The sequence below is a fragment of the Carcharodon carcharias genome, chromosome 31, assembly GCF_017639515.1.
Source record: "Carcharodon carcharias isolate sCarCar2 chromosome 31, sCarCar2.pri, whole genome shotgun sequence".
In the NCBI taxonomy this organism is placed as follows: Eukaryota; Metazoa; Chordata; class Chondrichthyes; order Lamniformes; family Lamnidae; genus Carcharodon; species Carcharodon carcharias.
This window is the reverse complement of record NC_054497.1, coordinates 24,734,505-24,759,893: the sequence shown is the minus strand read 5'-3', so window position 1 is coordinate 24,759,893 and position 25,389 is coordinate 24,734,505. Positions and strand designations below refer to the sequence as shown.

General features: G+C 42.0%; 1 protein-coding gene across 3 annotated transcripts in view; it reads right to left on the bottom strand.

The window, feature by feature from the left end:
• The window catches only part of srebf2 (sterol regulatory element binding transcription factor 2), a 77,025-nt gene extending 53,080 nt beyond the window's left edge, over positions 1-23,945 (bottom strand). For 2 of the 3 annotated variants that reach the window (XM_041177725.1, XM_041177726.1), the window contains exons 1-4: positions 23,681-23,945; positions 12,007-12,396; positions 7,847-8,037; positions 4,335-4,481 (exon numbers count right to left, since the gene is read on the bottom strand). In XM_041177725.1, coding sequence (XP_041033659.1) covers positions 4,335-4,481; positions 7,847-8,037; positions 12,007-12,396; positions 23,681-23,765 — 813 coding nt within the window. In that variant the 5' untranslated portion in view covers positions 23,766-23,945. The remainder of the gene's footprint in view (positions 1-4,334; positions 4,482-7,846; positions 8,038-12,006; positions 12,397-23,680) is intronic. The other variant, XM_041177727.1, reaches the window with a different exon arrangement.
• Positions 23,946-25,389: the final 1,444 nt, after the last annotated feature.

Below are 25,389 nucleotides of genomic sequence, written 5' to 3'. Positions count from 1 at the left end.
AAATTCATAGAATGCTTTTGGGGTAATTTCTTAGATCAACACATTCTGGAGCCAAGCTGGGAGCAGGCTATAGTAGACCTGGTATTGTGCAATGGGACAGGATTAATTAATGACCTCATGGTGAAGGCACCCCCAGGTAGCAGTGATCATAATATGATTGAATTTTACATTCAGTTTGAGAGAGAGAAGAGTGAGTCTAAGGCTAGTATTTTAAATTTAAATAAGGGCAATTATAAGGACATGAAAGCAGAGCTAGCGAAAGTGAACTGGCAATATAGGTTAAGGGATAGATCAACAGAGATGCAGTGGCAGACATTCAAGGGAATATTTTAGAATACACAGAATAGATATATTTCAACAAGAAAGAAAAATTCCAAGGGGAGGACCCACTATTCGTGGTTAACTAAAAAAAAGTTAAAGATAGCATCAAACTCAAAGAAAAAGCATATAATTGCACAAAGATAGGTGGCAGGCCAGAAGATTGGACAGAACGTAAAAAAGTGAAGAACGTCCGAAAGATTGATAAGGAGGGAAAAATTAGAGTACGAGAGAAAGATAGCTAAAAATATAAAATACAGATGGTAAGAGTTTCTATTGATATTTTAAAAAGAAAGGAGCTAACTAAGTGAGCGTTAGTCCAATAGAAAGTAAGACTGGGGAGTTAATAATGAAAATATGGAGATGGCAGATAAATTGAATGGGTATTTTGCATCAGTCTTCACTATAGAGGATACAAGTAACATCCCAGAAATGGCTGTAAGTCAGAAATTAGAGGGAGGGAGGAACTCCAGAAAATTACAATGAACAGGGAAGTGGTACTTAGCAAATTGTTGAAACCCCAAGTTCACAAGTCCACAGGACCTAACGGATTTCATCCTAGGGTCTTAAAAGAAGCGGCTAGTGAGATAGTTGATGTGTTGGTTTTAATTTTCCAAAAGTCACTAGATTTGGGGAAGGTTCCATTGGATTGAAAAATAGCTAATGTAACTCCTTTATTCAAAAAGGGAGGGAAACAGAAAGCAGGAAACTATAGGCCAGTTAGCTTAACATCTGTCATAGGGAAAATGTTAGGAGCTATTATTAAAGATGTTGTAACAGAGCCCTTAGATAAATCCAAAGTAATCAGGCAGAGTCAACATGGTTTTGTGAAAAGGAAAGCATGTTTGACCAATTTATTAGAGTTCTTTAAAGAACTACCAGATGCTGGATAAAGGGAAACCTGTGGATGTACTGTACTTAGATTTTGAGAAGGCTTTTGATAAGGTGACTCACAGAGGTTATTGCGAGAAATAAAAGCTCATGGTGTAAGGGATAACATATTGGCATGGATAGAAAGAAAATCTAAAAGGAAACAGAGTAGGCATAAATGGGTCATTTTCTAGTTGGTAGGATATGACAAGTGGTGTGCCACAGGGATTAGTGCTGGGGCTGGCGGGGGGTGGGGGGGAGACTAGGGTAATTGGGGAGGTGGGGGAATCCAGTGGGGGTTCGGGGATATGGGGGGAGTCCTGTTGCGTTTCGGGGAGGGGATGGGGGGGTGGTGGTGGTTGTTGTTGATGTAACACAGTCAGGCCCATCCAAAGTTTACGACTTAAATCACGTTTTTGGATGGTTCCCAGTGCAGGGCACTTGCCCAAGGCAAGTTTGCACTTCCCAGACAAGTGCCATACAAACCTTACCTGAGAACTTCCAAGGGGAAGGGTGGGGTGTACCCAAGCGCATCTTTGGGGTACACCCCCAATTACATTGCTCTGGAGTTCACAAGTTACAGTCCAAGATAAACAATGGTTGGACAACTTTATGGTCACATGCACTCTGTGTGGGGTTGAGGTACAACAGGGTTCTCCAAAGTGGAGGGAGGAGAGCAGCAGAGAACTGCGCACCCTGAGAACTAGATTGTATGATTCATATATATTACATATATAGATATAGTCATCAGCTCTCCATAAAATCAGAATAATATCCATCTTTTGCACTCATTGCCCTGGAATCATAGAATGATGCAATACAAGAAAAGCCTGTGCTGGCTATTTGAAACAACTATCCAATTAGTTCCACTCCCCTGCTCTTTCCCCACAGACCGACAAATTTTCCCTTCCAAGTATTTACTCAATTCCCTTTTGAAAGTTATTTATTAATTCCCCTTCAATCACCCTTGTTACTGCTTGCAGCTAATTGTATTTAAAAATTAAAATGGCCACCACAATGGTCAAATTGTATTATTAACTGCCTACTTGGAGGATCCCAGCAAAATGCTGATGACAGCAACAGACTGGTAAGATTTGACTATCAGGCAGGAGGGCTGAAATTTGAGCCCATGATGCGGCAGACATTAGCTATCAACTCATAAATTACGCCACAAGCATAGCTGTCAAAATAACTTCTGCAGTCACCTATGGTTCTTTATTTTTAATCCTTTGCCCTTCAACTGAGTGGCCAATTGCTAGGCCGTTTCAGAGGGCAGTTAAGAGTCAACCACATTACTGGGGATCTGAAGTCAAATGTAGGTTATAAAGGACATTAGTGAACCAGATGGATTTTTACAGCAATGGATTATACTTGTCATGATTACCATTACCAAGACTAACTTTATAATCCAGATTTATTAATTGAATTTAAATCCCACTTGTTGCCTTGGTTGGATTTGAACCCATGACCCTGGAGCATTAGCCTGACCCTCTGGGTTACTAGCCCAGTGATAATACCACTACGCCACTATCTCCTTCCAAGGCAAAATGCATTTGAAGTTAACACTTAAATCAAACTAGTAAGAGCGCCAATTTCATTTTTTTGATGGGCTAGTAAACATTAACATTCTTTAATACATGATTGGAGGCAGCAGCATAGTAGCAATGTTAGACTAGTAATGCAGAGGATTAATGCTCTGGAGACACGGGTTCAAATCCCACCATGGCAGCTGGAGGAATTTAAATTCAATTAATTAATAAATCTGGAATGAAACGCTAGTCTCATTAATAGTGATCATAAAACTACCCGGTTGTCTAAAAACCATGTGGTTCACTAATATCTTTTAGGGAAAGAAATCTGTTGTCTTTACCTAGTCATCACCACCTATTCAAAGGTAATTAAGGATGGAGAATAGATACTGGTTTTGCTAGCGATACTCACATCCTAAGAATGAATAAAAAATGATTATCCTAATGGAGTAATCTACAAGTAGCCTCCAACAAACATCCGTTATTATACAAAGAACAGCAGACTATTTATTATTTTTTTAAACATGTACATTACCTATGGATGTGAGGCTTGCAGCATCAGGAATGTGGAAGTAAAGAAAATCAACAGTTTAGGAATGTGCTGCTTAGCAAGGATCCTAGGGGTAAGCTGGTTGGAAAAAGAACTAATGAAGTACTGAATGAGGATTAAGGGAACCCTTAAATAATGTCAAAAGAAGCCAAATGGAGTTCCTCTGACATGTTATCCATGCAGAAGGGTTGGAGTGCCTAAACACCACTGGAAGGATTAACAGAAGAAGAGCAAGAGGCCAACAATGAAGGGAGCTGCTAGACAACATTAAAGACTGGCTTAACCTAAACTCCAACAACAAGGTCATCCACTGTTGCTATGATCAGAAAGTGGGGAGACCACGGTCGCCTAATACACTCAACGTGGCAATTAGATGGTGACAACGACGATATATGGACATTTTCCCCACTTCCTATCCCTCTAAATGGTATTTTGGCTTTGTGGTTGAGTGTAGACAATCAACACTAGCTGGTTTTTCAAACCCAGCGTGCATCACAATCAAGCCTCAACTTGCCCTCCAACGACAGTCATGCAACAGGGATTATAAGTGAGTTCATTTTTCCCTTGTTAGAGATTATGGTTACTAAGCTAACTGTAGTACCCTTGCTAACCCAACTGAGACCATCTAACTCAAACTTCTTTTGATCCTTAGGATCCTTGTTAAACACACTTCCAAGCTGTTGATTTTCTTTTCTTCCTGATGCTCTAAGCCTCACATCCATTTTTAAATGTACGTGTTTAAAAATAAATTAATAAATGCTCTTTGCATAATAACAAATGTTTGTTAGAGGCTATTTGTAGATTACTCCATTGGGGGACTGACTCTTTAAATCAGCTCAGTTCAGTCACAGGCTGCCTTTTAAACTAACTAAGCCACCGGGTGAGCTCCAGTAGCAAATTGCTTTCCTCTAACAAGTGAATTGTCTCAGTAGAGTTCCTTTAACATTTACTTGAGGTCCTAAGCCTGTCAGAAAGTGTATATTTTAATAACAGAACAAACAACATATTAAAAAAAAGCAACTTGAACTGGCATTAACGACGCAAACTTCTCTTTGAATTGAACGTACTGGGACTTGTAAAGCTGTTGTCTGCACTGGGGTGGCCAGTGTGGTAATGGTTGGATTCTGCATCGCTGCAAGGACTGGACTGCGGTCAGCTTTCAAAGTTGTGAGGACCAAGGAGTCTGTCTTTATGAGCTGAGGCTGCACCAGTACCTGGAATAGAATAAAAAGCACCAGATGTAACATAGAAAAGCTGCTAATGGCATTCCTGGTAATTGACTGATGGAAATACTAGTTTCAGAAGCATTGGAAAATTTCACAAATGGGAACAGGGTCTAATGTTTGATCTAAAATACAAAAGCAAAATGTTAAGCTGCAATTGATTAATGATAAGACACCAAAAAGTAATCTTGTCAAATTAGAAAAATTCTAGATGTTAGCAGAAGTACAGTGTAAAGATTGTTACCTATTTGGTTATACAAAAAGCTATTTATGAAATCTCCTAACTTCTGGGAGATTCTGAATCTTACGACTACACACACACAATTTTGTTGGATTCCAAATTTAGCAACAAAAACACATTCAGCTTTGGCAAATTGAGGCTCAAAGCAGTGATTCTACAGGAGATGGATGTGGTTTATAAATTAAATTTTCTTCCTAGTCAGGAATCCTGCCTTTGCTAACTCAATGTGGCAGGGGTGGGGGGTGGTGTTGTTGCTGGAAAAGAGGAGAGAAGAACTCTGCACCAAAAGTTGAATTTTTTTGGAAGAAAAGCTCAACATTTCCATGCAGTACAGCACAAAAACAGAGCATTTGAGCATTTAAAAAAAAAACTTTACATTGTGATAAATGGAAAGGTGCAGGAGCACTTTCACTTTAGTTTCTTGGGTCAAGTTCTCGATGACATAATAAAGCAGCAGATAAAAGCAACAAATAAAAGTTAATTTGTTTCAGTTAGCAGCAATCTCACATTCGAGTCAAACAGTCTTGGGTTTAAGTTCCGCTCTAGGACCTCTGTTCAAGCAGCCACTGACCTTTTAGCCTCATTGGCTTCAATTTTGCAAACCAGTCATCTGAACAAATGCCTTTTGAATGTCCATATACGCTACATCAGCTGCACTACCCAGAAGAGAACACAAGAATTAGGAGCAGGAGCAGGTCATTCGGCCCTTAAAGCCTGCTGTGCCATTCAATAAGATTTGATTGTGACCTCAATTCCACTTTCTTATCTGCCACCACCACCCCCATAACCTTTGATTCCCTTTTTGATCAAAAATCTGTCTAACTCAGCCTTGAATATATTCAATGATCCAGCCTCCACTGCTCTCTGGTTAGAGAATTCCACAGATTAAATACCCTTTGACAGAAAAAAATTCTCATCTCAGTTTTAAATGGGAGGGCCCTAATTTTTAAATTGTGTCCCCTCATTCTAGACTCCCCAAGAAGGGGAAACATCTTCTCAGCATCCACCCTATCTAGTCCCCTCAGGATCTTCTATATTTCAATAAGATCACCTCTCATTCTTGTAAACTCCAATGGATACAGGCCCAACCTGCTCAACTTTTCCTCAAGTAAGTTGAGTGAACCTTCTCTGAACTGCTTCTAATGCAATTATATCCTTTCTCCAGTAAGGGACCAAAACTGTACACAGTATTCTAGATGCAGTCTCACTTAGGCCCTTTATTTTATCAAGGGATACAATCATGTTTGTCAGGCTCTATTTGCCACTGACAAATTGGTGTTGTCATTAATTAACCCACATTTTCCCATGTGAAAATTAATTTGGATTATGGTTCGACCATCGTTAGGTCAATTGGCTAAAGTTCCACCTTAGCGATCTAGAATTATCCAATCCAGGCTAAGTGACTTTTCTACTTTTTATTCTGCTAACTTCTTTGCTTTACAATTCTATCCATACAGAAATGAATCCTCGTGCTTTGGTTCCTTTCTTTAATGGCCTTACTAACCTGCGCTTTTCAATTGCTGCTCTTTTCAATTGCTGCACTTGAGGCACAAATTGTAGCAGCGCAGCATTTGCTGCCTCGGACGAGAGAGTGGAAGTAGCTCTGCACAAACCTCACCCACTCAAATTTGCTCAATATGCTGGTTGTTCAGCAAACACCAGCTAACATATTAGACATACAAGGTCCTGTGACTCACCAAGGCTCCTTCGACAGCACCTTCCAAACCTGTGACCTTTACCACCTAGTAGGACAAGGGCAGCAGATGCCTGGGAACACCACTACCTGCAAGTTCCCCTCCAAGTCACGCACCAACTTGATCATATCACCATTTTTCACTGTCACTGGATCAAAATCCTGAAGCTCCCTCCCTAACAGCACTGTGGGTGCACCTATACCACATAGGCCGCAGCAGTTCAAGAAGGCAGCTCACCACCACCTTCTCAAGGGCAATCAGGGATGAACAATAAATACTAGCCTTGCCAGCGACACCCACATCCCATAAACGAATGAAAAAAAAGGTTAGATGGAGTAAGGTAGGTGGAGGCTCATGTAGAGCATAAACATCAGCATAGACTGGTTCAGCCAACTGGCCTGTGCTATACGTTCTATGCATGTAGGTAAAATGCCAATCCAAGATAAATTTTTAAAATAATTCTACCTCAGCCCCAGGAAGGGCTGGATCAGTTTTCATCACAAACTCAGAATCAGTTACGAAGAACTATGCTCTGTTCCTCCAGCTGTATATCCAAAATCCTTTTTGCTCTTGTTCTGCCATCATTATGCTGATAAATCCAAGATCTATCCGCCAGTCCCCCTTAATCCCTCTGCTGTGTTATGCCCTTGGATTACCGTTTAACTTGTATAGCCCATTTTATTGTCTTTTCTCAATCTCATGATTTGGCATTTGTCCATGTTAAATGTCATCTATCACTCATCAACTCAATTGCCCAATTTAATGAATCTGTCCCCCCCCCACAACCTCATTGTTTGCAATCCATCCAAGTGTGGTATCACTTGCAAAATTGGGACAATTTTGCTTCCGAATCCACCTCCAAGTCATTTGCGTGCATTGGTATCTGCTACATGATCTTGGTTACCTCCTACCAAAAGACCTCATTGCTTGTGAAAAGCAAACTAGCCTGTTTTACTTCTGTACAATTGCAGCAAGTTACAATTATTTCCAAAACATGATGTTTGACTGCTGGCCACCATTCAATTGCTGATTCCCATTCCATAAAAGGCACTTTTTGACACTGAAGAGAAAGACTTGGTGTTTTCAGAATTAAACTTGCTTATAGCCTAGTTTATTCCAGGTGGGACCATTACACTGGCTCCAGAAGTCAATGTCTCATCTCTGAAGCCACTGGACCTGTCTAAATTTAGATCAAACATCCTAAGCCAGTTGCCTTCCTTGACACTGTATTTCCACAGTTGCATCAGCTCAGAAACCGTCATGGTCCACATAGCATTCAGTTATCTCCACCCTTTCAACAAGAGTATTTCCAATTAGATATTCATCCACCTTAAGTGATAGGAGATAAATAATTTTAATTTGTCTAAGTATATATGAAAAAAATAAGCTAAGAGGCTAATTTAAAGAAAATGTATACTTACAGGTACCTGCTGTACCTGTGGCGAGAGGGTTTGAACAGTAGTGGTAGTGCCTGGGGTCAGGGTCTGAATGGTGCCCACGGTGGTGGCTGAAGTAAGCATCCTGTGAGTGGACAGACCTTGCACCTGCTGCTGGAAGGTAACTGGCTGGACTTGCGGGGAAGTGACCAGGTTCTGTATCTGAGGCTGAAGAACTGTAAAATACAAGGTTAAAATAAGTAAACCTGGGCTAAGTGCAGCAGTAATCACAGCACTTCATGTTACCCATATGTACTCGAAATAAACTCTATCCTATACACAGACTTTAATAAACTTGTAAATGGGTGCTTAGTGGGCAGATTAATTCAATATAGGTATGTGATGATGAATTTTGGTAGGGGGAATGAGGAGGTCACATGCCCCTTAGAAAATGAGAGTTTAAATGTAGTAGTGGAGCAAAAGGAGGTACAGATGAATAAATCACTAAAAGTAACAACACAGGTTAATGATGATGGATTCTCCTGTCACTTCAACAGATGAGTGTTCAGCAAGAAGACCAGCTGTTCACCATCTGGGCTGGTGTCGTCTCATATGCGATGTTAAACCAAATCTTGATTTGCAGGTTCAACTGCAATTTGAATTTGTTTTTTTTATATTTTGACCGCAGTGATTGGTGACCAGCCAGGAGCGGTGAACTGGCAAGTGCAGGGAGGGCAGGCTATGTTTAGGGTTCTTTGTCTTCCCCTTCCCCAGAATGGTAAGGGCATCACTGAACCTAAAAAAAAGTCACAGGACCTTGTATGTCTAATATGTTAGCTGGTGTTTGCTGAACAACCAGCATATTGAGCAAATTTGAGTGGGTGAGGTTTGTGCAGAGCTACTTCCACTCTCTCGTCCGAGGCAGCAAATGCTGCGCTGCTACAATTTGTGCCTCAAGTGCAGCAATTGAAAAGAGCAGCAATTGAAAAGCGCAGGTTAGTAAGGCCATTAAAGAAAGGAACCAAAGCACGAGGATTCATTTCTGTATGGATAGAATTGTAAAGCAAAGAAGATATGTTAAAATGTACAGAACGTTGATGAGGCCACAATTAAAAAATACTGTGCAAAATTCTGGTCTCCACATTATAGAAAGAATATGGAGCCACCAGAAGGTACAAAGAAGATTTACAAGGATGATACCAGAATGGAATGGTTACATCCATCAGAAAAGACTGAATAGGCTGGGGCTCTTTTCTCTAGCAAAGAAAAGGCTGAGAGAAGAAACTATCAGGAACTTTCAGATGATGAAAGGATTCAATTGGGGACATGTAGAGATGTTTCCAACCATAGGATGAGGCCAGCGGAGAGAGGAAACCAAAACTAGGGGCCATAAATAAAATATTTATAACTATAATGAATATAAGATACAAAACTATTAAATCAAATAGGGAATTCAAAAGAAATCGCTTTCTCAGAGAGTGATGGGAATGCGGAACTCACTACAAGGACTGGTTGAGATAAATGGCAGAGCTGCATTTAGGGGAAGCTAGATAAACGGAGGGAGAAAGGAATAGAAGGATATGTTGATCGGAGGCTCATGGGGAAAACATAGCATCAACCAGTTGGGCCAAATGGCCTAATTCTATGCTGATCAGTTTATGTAAAAAGAAAGTTAACATTTTCTCCTCACTCCTGAATCATATCACAGTGGTTAGTTTAAAGATCCAATTAGTTTTGTGTCACCTTGATGGCTCAGTAAATTACCTTTCCATGTGAAACTGGAAGGAGCTGCTGAGGGATAAGCAAAGTAGCCAGCCACCCTGAAAAATCCTGCATGTGTGTTAAGGGTTAAAATTTGTTTAGAAGTCAAGACCGCAGTTCCCCATGTCCCAGTGACAGTGACGTATGTAACTGAGGCACGGACCAGAAGATCCTGGTTTGTACAGAATCAGCTGAATTCAGAAGGAGTGGCATTAGCAATGTCACAAACAGTTTCTGGGAAGTGGGAAAACTTCTGCTCACCGAGCCATGGTCCCACTGGAAAGTGAGCACTGTTGGATATATGAAGGAATGCTCCCTTTGGTCAAGTATTCTTTCTCTTGCCTTGCATGCGAAGAGAATAGCCACTGTGTGGGGCAACGGACAGAAGTGCCCCTCCTCCCTGTATAACTCTATTCCAACACAAATACTTTCAGGGAAGAAGGGGTAAAATTGGATGGGGAAATGTGCTCTACATTTGTGAAGCCACAAAGCTATTCCCTCACCTCTTAATCATGACACTATTCTCCAAATTAAATTACAAGTGAGTGGCTCATTTTCAGGTCTGTTATTTCTGCTCTGTAATTAGCTTCAAGACACATAACAGCACAAGAAAACAAGAAATAGGAACAGGAGCAGACTGTGCGAGCCCTTGAGCCTGCTCAGTAGCTTATCATCCCCCCGCTTGCTAATTTTGTTCTGGTGACTGAAAAAAAAAAGAGAACCTAATATCTAAAATGATTATATTTTAAGCAACAAGCTTAAAATTAAGCTAAATGTCTTAAATAAAAAGACCAACAAGCCAGAGCTGAAGGGCAATTTTAAATGGTGCTCTTTATAATGTTAGGCAGATGGTAAATGCCAAGCTGCCCAAATCCCAAAGGGATTTGAACTTGAAGCAGCTGCCACAAGTTTTCAATTTGTATTTATTTTGAGATGCAGCCTAGAATTCGGTAAAAAGGCAGCCACCAATTCTTTTGGCTTTCTTAAAAAACTAAATTAAACATTTATTAAATTTAAAAAATGATTTTAAGTACATACATAGGTTTACAAGTTATTACTATAATAACTTCTAACTCCCCTGATTAATCTAACTCCCAGTTACATCTCCATTAAGGCAACAGTGAAAACACATATTTTAAAAGACCCAGGCAAAGTAACACGATACCCTGAATAGTCGAATTCAAAGTGAGTTTTCTTAACTTCATTTCTTGCAGACAGCAGTTTGAGGCTTAGAGGCTTTCACACCTGTTAGATCTTAGAAGGCCTTCTTTCCTACACACAACTTCATCTCCTTTATACAGATTTTCCCTTTGAATGCAAATTCCTATTGTTTCACTGTCTTTTTGGACTTTAACTGTCTAATAATAAAAATCTATCATAGCACCAATATTACCAGTAATCTTTGGGAAAAATAAACACACTGTTTCTTAACTTCCCCTGGCTAGGTGAAACATTTTACCCCTCCCTTTGAATTCAAGCCAGTCTGGTTTATTTAAAAATGCAAATGTTCACCCATGTTTACCTATTTAACATTTCAAACCTAGCTTATCTTCCGATACATCAAAACCTTCAGACCAGCTGCCTTTAATTCAAATCACACACACACAACTATTACCCGACTTTACAATAAATTCCAATAACATTATGAAAATTATGTCATCTTCCTGACAATAATACCTGTCAGTTACAACCATCAGGGATGCCGAACAGGCTGGAGTTTCTTTCTCTAGAAATGAGAAAACTGAAGATGAACTGACAGACGTCTTTAAAATTATGATGGGGGTTGGTAGGATGAATGCTAGGGGCCATAAATATAAGATAGTTACAAATAAATCTAAGAAGGAATTCAGGAGAAACTTCATTACCCAGAGTGTGGTTAGAATATAGAACTCGCTACTACATGGGGGAGTGATTTGATATTAGGATCCAAGCTGATTGGTGAAGCCAAAACCAAAACACAAAGCTTTTCTTTATTGGGAGAATTTATTGACTTGTTCAGTCTCACAGCTCTCCTCCCACACAATCCACTGTCCCACCTATTTATATGTGCTCAAAGAGTCAAGTTAATACCCATCACCTGCTTCTTTTAACCTTAAAAATGTAATTGACATTAACAAACCTTAACAAAGTAACTAACAAGACATTGACATAATTGAGGCAAATAGTATAGGTACGTTTAAGCAGAAGCTAGTAAACGTGAGGGAGAAAGGAACAGAAGATTATGCAGATATGGAAGGGGGCTCATGTGGACCATATACAAAAAACAAAATCAGTATAGGCCTGTTGGGCCGCATGGTCTATTTTTGTGCTGTAAAGAATATGCTACATACTAGGTACAAAACAGCCTTCCAGAATTTTTTTTTGTTGCATCCTGTGTTGGTACAGTCCAAAACCACATACACATTACCTATGCAAAAAATACCCAAGCTCGAATTAGGGGATACCTGAAAATCCACCTTGGTTCTGGTAGGTTAGTAATGGTTGCTGGATGAAGCGGGTCTGTGTTGGGGTTGAGGTAAAATTTGAAGTTATCATGAACGTTTGCTGTGGTGGTTGTGTCTGTGCCGGCGGACGAGGCTGAAGTGCAGGGGTGGTCCTTTGAGAAGCAGATGATGGAGTCTGGGGCAGTGCTGGTGACGTGGAGGGCTGAGCCTGTTGTTGCAGTAGTTGTTGCTGCTGCAGTTGTACTTGTTGCTGCACCAGTTGCTGCTGCTGTTGCTGCATGGTGACGGGAGGTTGATCAAGCTTGTCACACCCTGTCAGCCCACTGCTGAATTGTTCATCAAATAGGTCAGGAAAATCTCCAACTTGGCCATTGACAAATTGCAGCATTTCTGTAAAAGAATACAGTAACTAGTATCAAGCAGGTAAAAGTACATCCAGGGTTTATGAGAACACCTTACTTATGAGCCACACTTTTCAACAATAACTGCCATAACAAAATATATTTATATAGTACCTTTAAATTCATGAAAGGTCACAAGGTACTTCACAGGAGCATTATAGGCTAAAGTATGACACCAAGGTACATAAAGCGATATTAAGTCAGTTGGCCAAAAGCTTGGTCAAAGAGTTAGATTTTAAGGTGTGTCTTAAAGGAGGAAAGTGAGATAGAGAAAGGGAGAGGTTTAGAGAGGGAATAGTCTAGAGCTTGGGACTGAGACAACTGAAGGCACAACCACCAATGGTGGAGCAATTAAAATTGGGGATGCACAAAAAGGTCAGAACTGAAAAAGTGCAGATGTTTCAAAGGGTTGTGGGGTTGGAAGAGATTATAGTGATAGGGAGGGGTGAGGCCATGGGGGAATTTGAAAACAAGGGCGAGAATTTTAAAATCAAGAACTTCCTTGGCCGGAAGCCAATGTAGGTCAGTGTGACAGGGGAATGGGACTTGCTGCAAGTCAAGACGCGGATAGCAAAGCTTTGGATGACCTCAAGTTTACGAGGGGTAGAATGAGGGCAGCCAGGAGTCCATTGGAATAGTCCAGTCTAGAGGTAACAAAGACATGAAAGGGATTCAACAGATGAGCTTAGACAGGGGCAAAGTTACAGAGATGGAAATTGAGGGTCTTTGTGACGCCATGATTATGAGGTTGGATGGTCACCTCAGGATTGAATGTGACACCAAGATTGTAAACAGACTCAGCTTTAATCTCAGAATGTTCACAGGAGAGTGACTAGAGAATGGACTCTGGGGCATAACATAACATAAGTTCAAAACTTTAACAAACAAAAACAAAGACCAATAATCATATAATTTCAGTGGCATGAAATAAGTTTTATACGATAAAAAGGTTTATGAACACTTAGATTTCAGAGCATATCTAGCTTATAGGAGATTTGCATTGGCCAATCAAGGATTTACTGTATTACCACAGCTCTGAAGGAATATACAGTCAGATCTTTTCACGTTTATTTTTTTAGTCTTGATGAGCCTCGTTATGAACATCATTAACCATAAAATGACAGTGATAATATTTCAGTCTTTTGGAATGTGTTTCTTTTTCTTCAACGTAGTGAGATGCTCTCATAACCTTTAAAAAGTTTCACGCAAGGTTTCATTCTATTAACCAAATTCCTTCACAATGCTACTTGCATGGATTAAAAAAAGACTTGCATTTATATAGCACACTGTAGCTACTATTGCAATTTAGGAAACATGACAGCCAAATTGGACATTGAAGCTTCCACAAATAACAATGTGCTAATGTCCCTGTTTTAAGTTGCCTCATTCCACTCTAACATCGCGGATATAACGGGGTCGGTATGCATCAGGAATTTCATTTTAACGTTTGTGCCGGGGCCGGTGAAGCATCGCAAGACCCAATCAGTCCCATTCTGGGGCAGCCTCGCCTGCTTGTAGACTCTTATCCACTTGCTGACTCTTTCCTGATCACAAGACCCTCCCACTTGCAACTCATCTCATTCCCTCACTCACTTCTTCCCTCTCACCGCCCTGTGCTCACAGCGAGGGTTCGGGAGAAGGAAGCAGCGACCAGGAGAGTCTCAGCCAGCAGGAGAATCTCAGCCAGCGGTGGGTAAGTAGCAAGAGTGAGCATATTTCTTTTGTAATTTTTAATTTTTATTTTAAAAGTTATTTCATATATGAATTTAGGAGCGTAGTTTTTCCAACATATGGGGTGTAATATTTTAATTTTTTTTTTCTGAAACGAATGGTCCTACAGAACCTAACTACCACTTTTACATTAGTTGTAATGGGAAAATCTGATTTGCTTAATGTTGTTTCAGGAACAAAATGATAAAGTCAAGTGAGGGAGTACTGTAAGTTTTATTGATGCTGATTGGGGGAAAATATTGGCTAGGACACAAAATAAATAACATCTCTTCTTCAAAATAGTGCCTTGCAATCTTTTACATCCACCTGGAAGGGCAGACAGGGCCTTGGTTTGACATTTCACCCAAGAGGTGGCACCTCCGAACATCCACCTGGATTTTTATGCTCAAGCCCTGAATTGGGGCTTGAACCTGGAACATTGTGACTCACAGGCAAGAGTGCTACCAACTGAGCCACAGCTGATTATGTTGCTTCTATCAGTCAACTGCATCTTTATGAAAGGTTTCTGAGAATAGATTGTTAAACAATTAGCCTGTAATAGATTTATTGCTGTGGCTATCAAACTTTACAGTTAACCAGGTATTACGTCTTTAGCAATACTGATTGAAGAATTTGGTTTAGTTTCAAGAACATCGAGATACAGAAACATTCCCTTTTCTTATTTCAACACTAAAACATGGTAACTACCTGCTGCTGAAATCCACGACAATGCTTTTGTTTCCTCCAGATCCACCTATTCCAATGCTGTCTAGGGCAGCCTCCCACCTTCCATACGATATCTTAATCTCATCCAAAATTCCGCTGACCGTATTCTAACTCACAAAAAGTCCCTTTTTAAAAATTGATTCATGGGATATGGGCTTTGTTAGCTAGGCCGGCATGTATTGCTCATCCCTAATTGCCCTAGAGAAGGTGGTGGTGAGCTACCTTCTTGAACCACTGCAGTCCACGTGGTGTAGGTACACCAACAGTACTGTTTGGAAGGGACTTCCAGGATTTTGAGTAAGTGACAGTGAAGGAACAGCAATGTATTTCCAAGTCAGGATGGTGAGTGGCTTGGAGGGAAACTTGCAGGTGGTAGTGTTCCCATTGTCTGCTACTCTTGTCCTTCTAAATGGTAGTGGGTTTGGAAGGTGTTTAGGTGGCTTGGTGAGTTTCTGCACTGTATCTTATGGATGGCATACACTGCTGCCACTGTTTGTCAGTCCTTTCCTGCTATTCCACGACCCTCATTTCCCATATTACTATTTTGCTCTCTCACCTTAGCTCTACCCCTTGCTTTGCTATATCTATCCAAGCTTGATCCCTCATCCCACCTTGTTTAGTTTAAAGCCCTCTCTACTTCCCTAGTTATGCGGCTCACCAGAACATTGGTCCCAGCCCGAAGTCGATTTGGGTCACGTTCCTGTGAAGTGCCAGGAGATGCTCCCCTACATTAAAGGCGCTGTACAAATACAGTAGCTATTATTATTTATTTTGTTTATCCATTCTCAATGAAGTAATGTTAGCTGTAGCTTGTATTCAGCAGCAAAGTGGGAAAAAAAAGCTTTGTGAAAATTGTGGAGCAATGACATCAGTACTGGGGAAAATGGGGCTGTACTGTTGGGACAGTCTACACCTAAACCAGGCTGGGACCAGTGTATAGGCCAGTTAGCTTGACAAATGTTGTGGGGGTGTTAGAATCGACCATTAAAGGACATTATAGCTGAGCACTGCGAAAAATTCAAGGTAATCGGGAAGAGTCAGCATGATTTTATGAAAGGGAAATGATGTTTACCCAATTTACTGGAGCTCTTCGAAGAAGTAACATGCACCATGGATAAAGGGGAGCCTATAGGCATACTACTTGGATTCCCAGAAGGCATTTGATGAGGTGCCACATCAAAGGTTATTGTGCAAAATAAAAGCTCATGGTGTAGGGGGTAACATATTAGCATGGCTAGAAGATCGGCTGGCTGGCATAAATGGGTCTTTTCTGGATTAGCAGGATGTGTCAAGTGGAGTCCTGCAGGGGTCTGAGCTGGGGCCTCAACTTTTCATAATTTATATCAATGACATAGATGAGGGGAGCAAAGGCATGGTAGCTAAATTTGCAGTTGATACACAGATAGGTAGGAAAGTAGGTTGTGAAGAGGACATAAGGAGGCTGCAGACGAATGTAGATAGGTTGAGTAAGTTGGCAAATATCTGGCAGATGGAATATAATGTGGGAAAATGTGAAGTTGTTCACTTTGGCAGGAAGGATAAAAAAGCAGAGTATTACTTAAACGGAGAACAACTGCAGAATTCTGAGGTGCAGGGGGATCTAGGTGTTCTCATTCATAAGTTATAAAAAGTTAATATGCAGGTACAGCATGTAATAAAGAAAGCTAATGGAATACTATCCTTTATTATGAGAGGAATTGAACTTAAAAGTAAGCATGTAATGCAATTAGACAGAGCATGGTGAGACCATAACTTGAAAACTATGACCCATTTTGGTCTCCTTATTTAAGGAAGGATGTAAATGCAGTGGAGGCAGGTCAGAAGTGATTTACTAGATTGACACCTGGAATGAGCAGGGTGTCTATGAGGAAAGGCTGAACAGACTGGGCTTGTTTCCACTGGAGTTTAGAAGAGGGAGGGGTGACTTGGTTTATAAGATCCTGAACGATCAAGACAAGGTTGACATAGGAAGGATATTTCCTCTTGTGGGTGAGCCCAGAAGTAGTGTTTTAAAATTAGGGGTCGCCCTTTTAGAACAGAGAAGAGGAGAAATTCTTTCTCCCAGAGGATCATGCGACTTTGGAACTCTCTGTCTCAGAAGGCAGTGGAGGCGGGGTCATCGAATATTTTTAAGATGGAGGCAGGTAGATTCTTGTTAGGAAAGGGGATCAAAGGTTATCAGGGCTATATGGGAATTCGAAACACAAATAGATCAGCCGTGATCTTATTGAATGACCGAGCAGGCTCGAGGGGCCGAATAGCCTACTTTTGCACCTATTTCAGTTGTTTCTGAGCAAAATTGTCCAGATTACACAATCTAAATGCTATAATTACAACTTTCAGCCAAAACTTGTGGTGTTCTTGGAGCAGGGTTCTATCATTATTGTTGGGCTAAAGGTTATGGATTAATTTAAAACAATTCTTAAAAAAAATGACAGAGAAATGAATACTTTCTTCAATTTAACAAGGGGGGGATAGCATACCAAGCATGGAAAAACACAAGAAAGAATGGCATTAATATAATACCTTTCACAAGGGTGGCGTAGTGGTATTGTCACTGGACTAGCAATCCAGAGACCCAAGGCAATGCTCTGGGGACCCACAGCAGATGGTGGAATTTGAATTCAATGAAAATCTGGAATTAAAAGTCTAATGATCACCATGAAACCATTGTCAGTTGTCATAAAAACCCATCTGGTTCTCTAATGTCCTTTAGGGAAGGAAATCTGGCATACATGTGACTCCAGGTGTGCAGTAACATGGTCAACTCCTAAATGCCCGAGCAAGCTACTCAGTTGTATCAAACCGCTAAAAAGTCAACAAAAAAGGAATGAAACTTGATGGACCACCCAGCATCGACCTAGGCACCGGAAATGACAATGGCAAATCCAGCCCTGTCGATCCTGCAAAGTCCTGCTTACTAACATCTGAGGGATTGTGCCAAAATTCAGAGAGCTGTCTCACAGGCTAGTCAAGCAACAGCCTGACATTGTAACACTCACGGAATCATACCTTACAGATCATGTCTCATCATATCATTATCATCATCCCTGGGTACGTACTGTATCACCCGCAGGACAGGTCCACCAGAGGTGGCAGTGTTGTAGTCGGGGAGGGAGTTGCCCTGGGCGTCTTCACCATTGATTTCGGACCCCATGAGGTCTCATGGCATCAGGTCAAACATGGGCAAGGAACCCTCCTGCCGATTACCACGTACCGCACCCCCCGCTCAGTTGATGAATCAGTGCTCTTGCTTGTTGAACACAACTCGGAGGAAACACTGAGGATGGCAAGGGTATAGAGTGTAGTTTGGGTGAAGGACTTCAGTGTCCATCACCAAGAATGGCTCGGTCGTACCACCACAGACCGAGCTGGCTGAGTCCTAAAGGACATAGCTGCTAGACTGTGTCTGCAGCAGGTGGCAAGAGAACCAACATGAAGGAAAAGTATACTTGACCTCATCCTCACCAGCCTGCCTGCTGCAGATGCACCTGTCCATGACAGTATTGGTAGGAGTGACCACCGCATAGTCGTTGTGGAGACGAAGTCCGTCTTCAGGTTGAGGATACCCTCTATTGTGTTGTGTGGCACTACCACTGTGCTAAATGGGGTAGATTTCGAATAGATCTAGCAACTCAAGGCTGGGCATCCATGAGGCGCCGTGGGCCATCAGCAGCAGCAGCAGAATTGTACTCACCCGTAATCCTTAACCTCATGGCCCGGCATGTCCCCACTCTACCATTACCATCAAGCCAGGAATTAACCCTGGTTCAATGAAGAGTGCAGGAGGGCATGCCAGGAGCAGCATCAGGCATACCTAAAAATGAGGTGTCAACCTGGTGAAGCTACAACACAGGATTACTTGCATGCCAAACAGCATAAGAAGCAAGTGATAGACAGAGCTAAGCAATTCCACAACCAACGGATCAGATCTAAATTCTGCAGTCCTGCCACATCCAGTCGTGAATGGTGGTGGGCGATTAAACAACTCAATGGAGGATGATGCTCCACAAATATCCCTATCCTCAATGATGGAGGAGCCCAGCACATCAGTGCAAAAGATAAGGCTGAAGCATTCACAACAGAGGTACCAAGTAGACGATCCATCTCAGACTCCTATGGAGGTGCCCAACATCACAGATGCCAGACTTTGACCAATTCGATTTACTCCACGTGGTATCAAGAAACAGCTGAAGGCACTGGATACTGCAAAGGCTATGGGCCCTGATAAAATTCCGGCAACAGTACTAAAGACTTGTGCTCCAGAACTTGCTGTATCCCTAGCCAAGCTGCTCCAGTACAGCCAAGTGGTTATGGTACTGGGTTTGTAACCCCAAGATCAAGAGTTCAAATCTCACAATGGCAAACTATGAAACAATGTAACTTCATCTGAAACAGATGGAAACAGGTTTGTACTCAAAAGAGTTACAACACTGGCATCTATCTGGCAATGTGGAAAATTACCCAGGTAAGTCCTATACATAAATGCAGGACAAATCGAATCCAGCTAATTACCGCCCTTTCAGTCTACTCTCCATCAACAGCAAAGTGATGGAAGGGGTCATCAATAATGCTATCAAGCAGCACTTGCTTAGCAATAACCTGCATTTGGGTTCCGCCAGGGTCACTCATCTTCTGACCTCATTACAGCCTTGGCTCAAACATGGACAAAAGAGCTGAACTCCAGGAGTGAGGTGAGAGTGACTGCTCTTGACATCAAAACAGCATTTGATCAAGTGTAGCATCAAGGAGCCCTAGCAAAACTGGAGTCAACTGGAGTTATACCTGGCACAAAAGGAAGTTGGTTGTGGTTGTAGGAAGCCAATCATCTCAGTTCCAGGACATCGCTGCAGGAGTTCCTCAGCTCAACTATCTTCAGCTACTTCATCAATGACCTTCCTTCCATCATAAGATAGAAGTGGGGATGTTCACTGATGAGTGCATAATGTTCAGCACCATTCGCAACTCCTCAGATACTGAAGCAGTCCATTTCCAAATGCAACAAGACCTGGACAATATCCAGGTTTGGGCTGACAAGTGGCAAGTAACATTTGTGCCACACAAGTGCCAGGCAATGACCATCTCCAACAAGAGAGAATCCAACCATTGCCCCTAGGCATTCAATGGCGTTACCATCGCTGAATCCCCCAGTATCAACATCCTTGGGGTTACCATTGACCACAAACTGAACTGGACTAGCCATATAAATACTGTGGCTACAAAAGCAGGTCAGAGACTAGGAATCGTACAGCAAGTAAATCACTTCCTGACTCCCCAAAGTCTGTCCACCATCTACAAGGCACAAGTCAGGAGTTTGATGAAATACTGTCCACTTGCCTGGATGGATGAGTGCTGCTCCAACAGCACTCAAGAAGCTTGACACAATCCAGGATAAAGCAGCCCAATTGATTGGCACCCCTTCCACAGACAATCACTCCCTCCTCTGCCAACAAACAGTGGCAATAGTGTGTACTATCTACAAGGTGCACTGCACAAACTCACCAAGGTTCTTTAGGTAGCACCTTCCACAACCACTACCATCTAGAAGGATAAGGGCAGCAGACAGATGGGAACACTAGCACCTGGAAGTTCCCCTCCAAGCTATTCACCATCCTGACTTAGAAATATATCGCCGTTCCTTCACTGTCGCTGGGTCAAAATCCTGGAACTCCCCACCTAACAGCACTGTGAGAGGTACCTACACCACATGGACTGCAGCAGTTCAAGGCGGCAGCTCACCACCACCTTCTCAAGGGCAATTAGGGTTGGGCAACATATGCTGGCCTAGCCAACGGCACCCCCACATCCTGTAAATGAATAAATAAAAAAGCACTTCAGGACATCCCAGCTAATAAATTGTAATGTCTGATAACATAGAAAACACAGCTAATTTGAGAACAGCTAATTCCCACCAGATTTAATCTTTTGACGGAGGAATAAACATTGGCCAGGGCACCAGAGAGATATCTTCCTCTCTGGTTCCAGCCCTGTGATCTTTTACCTCGACTTGAGTAGGGAGACCAGAGCTAGTTTTTGCAGCTCAACCAGAAGATGGCATCTGACAATGCAGCCCTCCCCCAGTCCTGCACTGAAGCACCAGCTCAGACTCTTGAGCTTCAATCTGTGGAATGGGACTTGAACCCAAAACCCTCTGACTCACAGATGCCAGTGCTATCAGTCAGTAAAGGCTGAGAGGATGACAAGCTGTATGTTTGCTTATAAACTCCAGTGTGGAAACACAAATTATGCTGACACAGGCTCACTTGTGCCCGCGTGGATAACTGAACATGATGGTGTTAGATAGAGTAACACATCTGGACGTGCTAATGTACAAAAGTCATGGAATGAGGTTGAGCTAAAGCATGAACCAAACACTACAGAACAGCTAACTTTTTTCTCTCAAACCCCAGGTTCCATCTTATCCTGCAGCAAGAGATTCCAGAGTCACCAAAAAACACAGACATGGATTCAGCACTGCTCCAGATGGCAACACATCCCATCATCACACAGAATCTTAGCCAGAAAAATTACAAGACCAAGAAAGCAGCCAACTGTGTATTAACCCTTGCACCAAGCACGCACTGTGGCCTAAAGTTTCGTTGTCAGAAGTTAAAGTGATTGTGGCTAATGTTCAACAATTGTTATTTGAACTGAATGGATTCTCTCATTGCAGCTTAGCACAGGTAGTTTTTTTAACATTCATTAGCAGGAATAACAACAGACAATCCAGCTTCCTGGATGCCCAGTTGGTAAACACCTTGCCAGTTAGTAGCAAGTCATACAGATCAAAAAGTCCCAGGTTCAATTTGCGCCTTGTTCTGAGTTAGCTACTCCCAACTGGGGCAGAAAACACATCCAATCATGTTTAGCATCCAAGGCTTGAGTCAAGAATAAATACAGGAAATGCTGGAAATATTTAGTTGGCCTGGCAGCATCTGTTGAGAAAGAAACAGGGCTAACATTTCAGATCTGTGACCTCTGATCTGATGAAAGGTGAGCAACTTGAAACATTAACTGTTTCTCTCCCCACATATGCTGCCTGGCCTGCTGAATATTTCCGACATTTTCTGTTTCTACCTCAGATTTTCAGTACCCACAGTATTTTGCTTTTGTCCAGAATAAATAGTTAACCAGGGATCGCAATCCTTGATGGCTGTATTACAAGCATTGCCCAAAAGTAAATCAGTCGAGTGTTCTGTTTCAAAGACAGAGATCCTGCGCAGATGTTTGCCCCTTGGTCTATGACAGTGTCTACGAGAGCCTCCTCCCACTCTAATTCAACTCATCCCCTCAGCATATTCTTCTAAAGTGAAGAAAGACTTCTCTCCATAAAAGCTTGCATTTATATAGTGCCTTTCACATCCTTGAGGCATCCCAAAAATGGGCAAAATTCATAACATAAGAGTTTTATTATATCAAAACATTGTTTAATATTGAGTTGTACAATTTATCTGACACAAGGAGAAGTATGAACTTAGCAAAATAAAGATATCAAAAATTTAATCACTGAGGATGGAAGTCATTTGTTAAATGCCAGTAGCTTAAGCATTTATATTGTCTTTGATAAACACAATATCAATTGCTTTGAAATGTTGCACATTCGCCAAAATCCATTCTTTCAGTCAGCACCTGGCAAGATAATAACGATCTGACCGCTTAAATTACTCCTGATCCATCAACAGTGTCAACAGCAACAACTTGCATTTGTATAGTACCTTTAACATAGTTACACATTCCACAAGAGCATTTTCAGACAAAATATTGACACCATGTCAAAGAAGCAGATATTAGGACAAAAGCTTGGTGAAAGATGTAGGTTTTAAGGAGGATCGGAAAAGGAGACAGTGGTAAGGAAGAAATTCCAGAGCTTAAGGTCTATTGAAGCCACAGCCATCAACGATGGGTTTGAAGGATGCGAGGATGTTAGAGAGAGAGGGCATGCATGAATTTGAAAACAAGCATGGCAATTTTAAAATCATGTTATTGCCAGACCAGGAACCAATGTACACCAGCAAATACAGGTGTGATGGGTGAACTGGATTTGGTGCAAGTTAGGACATGGGTAGCAGAGTTTCAAATAAGTTTTATATGGAGGGCGGAAGATGGGAGACCGGCCAGGAATTCTCTGGAATAGTCAAATATAGAGGTAACGAAAGCAGTTAAGTTGAGACAAGTTCGGAGTCAGGCGATGTGGTAGAGGAGGAAGTATTCGGACTTGGTGATGCCCGATTTGTGGTCGGAAGCCGATCTTGAGGTCAAATAAGATATTAAGGACTGCCTGGTGAAATGTCAGAGAGTTGATACGGTGGGAGAGGAAGTCGATGACTAGAGATTGGAATTTGTAGCAGGATCTAATGACAATGGCTTCTGTGTTCGTAATATTTAATTGGAGGAGATTGCTGTTCATACAATGCCGGATGTTGGGAAAGCAACATGGCAAATATTGGCGGATAACGTTCCTGTGAAGCACCAAGGAGCATTTTATTATGTTAAAGGTACTATATAAAATGCACAGTTGCAAAAAAAAAATGAAAATGCTGCAATATTTTGCAAATCAATATATTACCAAACTGTGGCTTTCAGAAGATTTTACACTCTGACCACCTAATGTGTAAAATTACACTCAGTACCGCATTTTACTATCAGTATAGAATTGAAAGGTTGACAATCTAAACATCAGATCAGTGGTGAGCTGGTTACTGACAGTAAACAAAGGAAACAATTTTACACACATTTCCGTCCCACCCACCCCCAAACATTCTGAATGCTTAACTTAGTGGTTTAGATTGGTTTTAATTAAGTTAATGTACATTTGTGGAGGAAAAACATGAACTCACCATCAATATCCCCAAAATTGAGACCCTCACTGAAATCACTCAGTGAGGGGTCCATGTTCTCAAACGATATATCCTCGCTCTCCATTGCTTAAAAAGTCCATGGATTGGAATTGCTATAACAGGGAGATTATAATAAGATAGTCGTGCTTTCGCCTATTTCAGTTAACGATCCTGTTCCTTTAACCCAACATTGTTGCTTTCACTGTCATTTCCTCACTCACGCCGCCGCCATCTTGGCCCCCATGTCGTCAGGCGCTTAGCCCCGCCCCTCACATCCCGGCCCTGCCCTCCCAGGTACCTCTGGCCCCGCCCATTCCTGCGCGCGTGTTGCTCGAGAGGTGGCGCGAGCGGCGGCCGTTGGTCTTGGACGCGAACACGAGACGCCGGCTGGCCAATCGCCGGGCGCTCCGGGTGGTGGGGTGATGCGACGTCAACATCGGCACAGTCCGTCGCCATGGTGACGGGAGACCGCTTGTCTTCCGAATTACTCATCGCCGCGCATTGCTGCCCAGTGCAGTATCAGGTGAGGTTGTGCGTTGTTTGTTGTCTTTGTTTTGGCCTGAAAGAGAGCCATGTTGACATATAAACACAATGCTGGGCTGAGGAGGGAAGGGAACTCAATGACATTTGGACACTGCTCTCCAACCAGCATTTACTGATGAAAGTGATGGATCATCTGGGGAGAGATAAGCCCAGGGGAGCACGGCTGGCTCAGCTGTACAGGGGGTGGGCACAAAGAAGACTGCAAGTGCAATAGTGATAGGAGACAGATAATTCAATGATTTGATTAAAATTCATGGTGACAGGTGCCATAATGTGATGGCAAGACAAATAAAACAAATAATCATCATTCATGACACAGTTATAGACAACCATTAAAATCGGAGTATAAAAGGATTGCCCAATTATAATTTCAACATATAAATAATTACAATACGTTGCGAAATGCAGGCCTCATTAATTTACACAAAAAATCTACTGCACTATTGAATTCAGATGTTGTCAGATTCGATAGTTAGGGCAATGGATATGTGTTACTGCAGCTGCAGATATGAATCCAGGATGGTGTGTTCCCTCCCTGGTGCCAGGATCAAGAATGTCCTTGAATGGCTGAACATAGGAGGGCGAACAGCCAGCGATCGTCGTCCACGTCGGTACCAATGACATAGGTGGAAAGAGGGATGATATGGTCCAGCAGTCAGAATTTTAGCAAGCTAGGTAGGAAATTAGCAAGCAGGACTTCAAATGTGGTAACACTCCGGAGGTCCCCAGCATCATAGATGCCAGTCTTCGGGCAATTCTCTTCACTCCACGTAATATCACGAAACGGCTGTGGGCCCTGACAATATTCCTGCAACAGTACTGAAGACTCCAGAACCTGCTGCGCTCCTAGCCAAACTGTTCCAGTACAGCTACAACACTGGCATCTACCCAGCAATGTGGAAAATTGCCCACGTATGTCCTGTACACAAAAAACAGGACAAATCCAACACAGCCAATTACCGCCCCATCAGTCTAATATCCATCATCAGTAAAGTGATGGAAGGGGCTATCAACAGTGCTATCGAGTGGCAGTTGTTCAGCAATAACCTGCTCACTGACACCCAGTTTGGGCTGTGCTAGGGTCACTCAGCTCCTGAGCTCATCACAGCCTTAACTCAAAGACGGACAAAAGAGCTGAACTCCAGAGGTGAGGTGACTGTTACTGG